This window comes from Hipposideros armiger, unplaced genomic scaffold (assembly GCF_001890085.2).
Source record: "Hipposideros armiger isolate ML-2016 unplaced genomic scaffold, ASM189008v1 scaffold_64, whole genome shotgun sequence".
Lineage (NCBI taxonomy): Eukaryota > Metazoa > Chordata > Mammalia > Chiroptera > Hipposideridae > Hipposideros > Hipposideros armiger.
Window position 1 is genome coordinate 815,075 of NW_017731414.1, and position 6,643 is coordinate 821,717.

The 6,643-nt window shown below is 49.9% G+C and overlaps 1 protein-coding gene across 7 annotated transcripts in view; it reads right to left on the reverse strand.

The window, feature by feature from the left end:
- CPAMD8 (C3 and PZP like alpha-2-macroglobulin domain containing 8) overlaps positions 1-6,643 on the reverse strand; it is a 74,954-nt gene that overhangs the window by 39,043 nt on the left and 29,268 nt on the right. For all 7 annotated transcript variants that reach the window (XR_002123936.1, XM_019642020.1, XM_019642023.1 and 4 more), the window contains exons 14-17: positions 4,349-4,532; positions 2,972-3,144; positions 2,233-2,382; positions 1,204-1,365 (exon numbers count right to left, since the gene is read on the reverse strand). Coding sequence is in view for 6 of the 7 variants with exons in the window: in XM_019642020.1 (XP_019497565.1) it covers positions 1,204-1,365; positions 2,233-2,382; positions 2,972-3,144; positions 4,349-4,532 (669 nt within the window). In the remaining variant the exon portion in view is untranslated. The remainder of the gene's footprint in view (positions 1-1,203; positions 1,366-2,232; positions 2,383-2,971; positions 3,145-4,348; positions 4,533-6,643) is intronic.

Below are 6,643 nucleotides of genomic sequence, written 5' to 3' on the forward strand. Positions count from 1 at the left end.
AAATAAATAAATAAAAAATTAAAAAAAATAAAAACATTACAGCGTGTCCTCATCCACCTCATTCACCGGATCCGGCACTGTGCAACTTCTGGCTCTTCCCCAAAGTCAAAATGGCCATGAAAGGTAAACGTTTTGAATTGATTTAGGACATCAAGGCAGCCATGACAGTGCAACTAAAGAAACCCAAGAAAGAGGACTTCCAGAACTGCTTTAAAAAGTCACAAGAATGCTGGGATAAGTGTATTCAAAGGGAGGGGAGGGGGGTATTTTGAGGAGGATTAATGACAATGTGTCCTTTACTGTAATAATTTTTTTTTAATTGGGGAACAGTGTGTTTTTCCAGGAACCATCAGCTCCAAGTCAAGTAGTTGTTTCAATCTAGTTATGGAGGGAGCAGCTTCAGTGGCCCATGTGGGGATCAAACCAGCAACCTTGGTGTTATGAGCCTGCGCTCTAACCACCTGAGCTAACCAGCCGCCCCTGTAATAATTTTTTTTATTTAAACATTCACTGTAGTTTTTGCCCAAACCTCATAGATTATATATATATATATACACACACACACATATATATATATTTAACTTTTTAAGCTAATACAACAAAATGTTAATTGTGGGATACAGGTGTTCATGAATTTGTTGAACTCTTCCATATGTTTGAAAAATTCCATAATAAAAATGGGGGGAATGCCTTTTAAATGATTTTAAAACTGGGATGAAAAGTACCTTCAGATGGAACCTGCATTTGAGTGGAGACGGCCAGTATGTGGGCTCCTGGTGTGACCTAGAGTGACACATGTGCATACTGCACCTGCTGGCACCCCCCTGATCCCTGTAGCCAGGAAGGAGGGGGACGGACAGGAGCTATGAATGTCGTCGCAAGTGAACCTGTTGCCTGAGAACATGGCCACCCACTCCCGGTGTGAAGGTTTTCCTTCCAGCAGAGTACCCTGAACATCATTGCTTCCTATCAAGTTCAAGTTGTCAGTCCATGCTGATAACATTTAACTCTCATCTGCTTTGCAAATCCAACAGTTGGCTTATGAGCTTTCATTGAGGGAGAATCGCAAATGAGTTCTGCGGCAATAAAAGTTTGAAAGCTTCCACCCTCACTCATCTCTTTGTTTCAAAGTAAGAGGGGCATGGAAGGGGGAAAAGGCAGGAGAGACATGAGAGCCCAGCATCCAAGACCGCCTGTCCTTACGGTGAAGGCAAATCCGGAGTCCTTGGTGACACCCCAGGGCCACGGGAAGACAGAGGAGCGCCGGCGACGTCGGGCCGTCAGCCCAGCCCACCAGAAGGGTCCGTCCTCCCGTGACACCCCAAAGGCATCTGAAACGTCGTAATCTTCCAATTCCCGGAAAACCTACAGGCAAGGGGGTAGTGGGGATCAGTCAGCTAATGGTTTCTTTAAACCCAAACTGGCTCTCGTGGGTCTGGCATGCTCCCTTCTCAACCTCCTTTCACGTACGTCACTGGGAGACAATCTTGAGGTGGGCATTAGTGGTGTTAAAAATAGTATAAACAGAGCCACTTTAAAATAGAGCTGGAGCTGCCATCCCAGAGAAACAGCCTTGCAAGTCTTATGCCTCAAACCTTTGGAATGTTAAAATGGCAAAATAACTTTTAGACTGGGCCTAAAGCAACTTTATGTCCCAAAGAACTGTTTGCAAAGATAACAAGAAAGCAGTTATTATGACTACCAGACGGATGAACTACTAGACTAAAATTTTTTTTAAATTGTTAAGAATTAACATCATTATGTTATATTACCTGCACCAATAGAAATGCCTTCCTTCTACTGATGTAACTATTTCCCTTCCCTTTCTCATAAATACGCATTGCCTTTGTTTCTTAATCGGAACACTATTTAGGCTTCTGCCTGAAATAGTGCATCCTCAAATAGCTATTCTCATTGATCTCAAATAAATGCTTGTTGCCTCTCACTTTGGAAGGCCTTTTATTTTTAGGTGAGAAGTGACATTAGCCTATTTTAAAGATGGGCAGATTGGGGCCAGAGAGGTGGGACCTGAACAAAGTCACATTGCAAGGGTCTGATGAATTTGACTCCAAGACCTTTCAACTGCACTGAAGCAGTGACAAGGAGTAGGGTCACTGAGAAATGAACCCAATGGAGAGACAGAATCTGGAGTCACACAGGGCTCTTCACTTATTGGAAAGTGAGAGACCCCCGTGGAAGTGCTGGAGGCTGGCACCCAAGGGCCCCGCTCACCTGGGCAGAAGTCAACCGAAACCCAGACCTCAGCAGGTAGACGCTCTTATCAACCACGGCGACACACACGCAGCTGCCCCTTGCAGCCCTGACCCGCAGGTCAACAACCTCCCCAGGTTGGGTCTCATTGGCTGAATACATCAGTGAAACCTGGACCCAAACACAGCAAAGAAACCAGGAGATTGGCCATACCCTCCCATGCCAACCACCCTCTCCACCTGCCAAGGAGAGTCAGTCTTCGCCGACTCAGCCAGGAACCTGAGCTTTCCACCCAGGTGAGGACAAAAGTGGGAGGCAGAGTGACGGGAACTAGGCTGGTGCAACTGAGACGTTCTGTGCAGAGGATGGGTGGGAGGGGTGGGGAGACAGGCGCCAGCCAAGGGCATGTTCCAGCCAGTTTCAAAGGGTGTAGGGAGAGGGTGAGGGAGGCTAAGCCTACTGTTGAGGACATGAGCAGTGTCCCTTAGGTCTGGAGCCCAGTGGGGACACAGAACAGCTGACCACTTTTCCCTGTGTGTGATGAATACAATCCCCATCTGGGTCACTTTTGGAGATGCGACAGTTAGGATGCAACTTACGTTCCAATTATTGCTTACAAGTCCTGCCTGTGACACCATGTAGAGTCTGAGTGGCAGCTGTGCACAGCCCATCCCGGCATTGACACCCTGAGGACCCGAGCCCCGGATGGTGCTTGCTCATCCCCCCTTTGTCCCCCAAGCTGGGGTTCCCAATGTTCTACCTGGTTTTCAAAGAAGGTTTCCACAGTGAACTGGAGGCTGTCAGCGACCCCTTCTCCATTCTCCCTGACGTAGAAGACCAGCAAACGGCCGAGGGGGACCATGCTGGGGGTCACAGTCAGTTGGAGAGAGGTCACACACACATTGACCTCTGCTGCTGGGGCTGGAGGGGGCGCTAATACAAGCCAAAGGTGGGAGAGGCATGAGAACCCAGCATCCCACAGTGGGACCACCAGTGCCCCAGGCTGCCCTGGGGTGACATGGGGCACAGCGTGGGGAGGTACTGACCCAGGGCAAGTGCTCCATGGACACTCATATCCTTGTCATTTCACCCATAAAGAAAGAGAAGCCCCAGAGTATGTAGGTGCACAATGCCCAATGCCCAGAGCCAGCGGCTCCCACCAGGGTGATTCTGCCCCTCAGGGGACATTCGGCAACATCTGGGGACATTTTTGGTTGTCACAATTTGGGGGTGCTACTAGCATCTAGGGGGTGGGGGCCAGGATGTTAATCAGCACCTTGCAATGCACAGGGCAGCCCCACCACAGCCCTAAACATCAATAGGGCCAAGGGTGAGAAAGTGACTTAGCATGAGAGACCCTGTCTGTCTTCCTGCCTATCTATAAATCTACTTATCTTTCAATCTATGTATCTATTTTCCATGAGTCAATTAATCCATCCATCCATCCATCGTCCATCCATCTATCTATAAATCTATCTATCCATCTATCTATCTCAAGGATTCTCACCCTGGGTGACATTTCCCCCTAGGGACATTGGTGATGTCTGGAGGCTGTTTAGGTTATCACACCGTGTGTGGATGGGTTATTACAGGTATCTGGTGGGTGGAGACCAGGGACGCTGTTCCACACCCTACCTGCACAGAATGCCCCACCACAAGGGGTGACCTGCTCTCCATGCATCCTACTTTGGAGACCCTGCTTTAGGCAGAAGGGCTGTGAAAGGAGGGGGATGGGGAAGACCAAGGGGAGGAGGTGGGTCTCTTGAGGAGCACGTGGAGTCAGGGAGAGAGAGGAGGACTCCTAGGTGAGGACTCCTAGGCGGGCAAAGGCAGAGAGAGGGGCTGCCAGATGGCAACACAGCAAGAATATGTGCCAGTGTAGGGGCCCAGATGGTGGCTGGCCCACCCTGTCCCCTGAAGACACACAGCGAGGATGGCCTTAGAGAACCTCTCCACCTCCAGCAGCTAGTCACTGCCCTCCCTCCGGAACCCAGCCCTGCCTCTCTTGGGACACCTGCCCTCCTGAGGCAGGCTTCCCTTTTGGCTACATCCATCTTACCTTTCCTGTCTGGGGTACCTGTCCCAGTCTCAGTGGTTCGGAGGAAGAACAGAACTTTCAGCCTGTGGCCTGGCTCACCTGTCTCGGAAAGGTGCGTTAAGCGAATTGGCTTCTCCGGGGCCGACCGCCTGCTTCTCTGCTGGGTGATGTGGGCAGGCTGCTGGCCCGACAGCACGATGTTGCCTCGTGCAGCCACCTCATAGTACAAGGTGAAATTGCAGGGACACGTGGACTTCACAGAAAAGTGGGCTTCTTCCCCGACCTGTGGAAGACATGCACATGGGGGCCCCTGCCTGGCACCAACAGCCCAGCACCAATGCCACAGCCCACGCAGGGAGTCAGCCACTCTGGGATTACAGGGAGGTTGGGATGGCTGAGGGAGGCGCGCTGGACTCAGGGCAGATTGCCTGGCGTCCCATGCTGGCTGTGGCCATATCCCCTTGGCAGCCTCAGCTGCTGTTCTACAAATGGGGTTATAGTGTACATAAAATGTGACAACAGTATGGAAGCTCTCAATGAGGTGTCATGGAGTAGTAAAGAATTGAACTTGGCCCCAAAAGAGGTCTGGACTTTGCCCCTGGCTCCTAATAGGTGATCTCTAAGCCATTAAAATGGTCTGCCTGAAAGTGTCTTTGTTTCCCTGGGGTCTTGGCCACACCGGGTAGTGACAATATGATTTACTGTGGGGGCCTTGGGCCACACTCTATCAGGTTGACCTTTGGAGGGGCCGTGACCGAGGCCAGTCATGCAATCGTCAGACATGTCTATGTGACTGACCCCTCGATAAAAACTCTGAATGCTGAGGCTCAAGTGAGTGCCCTGGCTGGCAGTACACCATGCATGTTGTCATACGTCAAGATGGAAAAGTAACACTGTCCATGATTCCGAGGCGAGAGGAAACTGGAAGCTCACATTCGGAACTCTCCTGGACTCTGCCCTGTGCTTTCTTTCCTAGGCTGATTTTAATCTATGTCTTTCAATGTAATAAATTTTAACTGAGTATAACAGCTTTCAGTGATTCTGTGAACTTCCCCTAAAATCAAAAAAACCTAAGGATGCTTTGGGGACCCCGAAATTCTGCAATTGGTGTCAGGAGGGAGGGTGGTCTTGGAAGTATTCCCTAACTTTGCAGGTGCCAGTGCTGCAGTGACCTGGGTCTTCTCATCAAATGCGCACTTGACAGGTGGGGTCCTCTCTAATCCCCAAGTTTCCAGAGGGGTAAACTGAGGCTCCATCCCTTCCCAATGTCAGTGAGTAGTGCGGGTTAGATGCAAACCCAGGCAGGCTGATGTCAGAGCCCCATGCTGAACCCCCAAGCTGCTTTCATTCCTTGTGTTACAGCCAAGGCCTCCCAGGTTCTGTGACCTCCCTGGTGGCTTGGGCTATGGCCATGTCTAACACTGAGGCCACAGGCTATGTGGGAGGTCGTTTTCTGGGCCTTTGCCCCAGGGCTTCCCTCCTGTGCCCCATCTTCTGCAGTCCATGACGCTCCCCAAACACCTGGATTACCCTGAATGCCTAGAGGAGGAAAACCTGGGGTGGGGGGTGAGTTTTGTTCTGTTTGTGGGTCCTTGGGCAAGTCATTTCACCTCTCTGAGCCTCAGTTCCCCCATCTGTAAAATAAGGTCATATCTCCTGGACAGAAGGTCCTAAAGAGCCAATGAGATGATGAACATGTCACGCGCTACACCACACCTATTTGTTATGGGTGGTTAAGAAACGTCATTCAACCCTCTCCCCACTACCCTCACCCCTGCCGCCGCCACCACCACTCCCCCCAAAGATGAGAATATGACTTTTTTTTAAAGAGCTGGCCCAAAGACTTTTTAAAGAGCTGGCCCCAAGACATTCTCATGGCCAAATGTGAGCAGCAAAAAGAAGAGTGAAGTCTTCAAGAGTGTCAAGGATATATAAAGACAAGGAAAGGCTGAGAAACCATCAGGCTGGAGGAGACAAAACACAATGAGCAATCCTGAATGAGATCCTGGGCCAGAAAAGGGCATGAGAAATCCAAATAAAATTCAAATGCCAGTTTAGCTCACGGAACTATCTAGTGTTGATTTCTAAGTTTTGACAAATGTACCATGGTTTCGTACGATGTTGACATTAAGAGGAAGTCTAGCAAAATGCCAATGGCTTTTTTAGCCAGAATGGAAAGGCTGACCTTAAAATTCACATTGAGGGCTGGCCAAGTGGCTCAGTTGGTTAAGAGCTCGCTCAAGAGTGCGAGCAAGCTTAAGAGTGTGCGCTCTGAGCAACAGTGGTTCGAGTCCCGGCCCGAGCTGAGCTACCAACAGGTGGCAGGATGGCTCAGCTAAAAAAAAAAAATTTACATTAAGGGCCGGCTGAGGGGTGCATTGGTTAAGAGCTGGC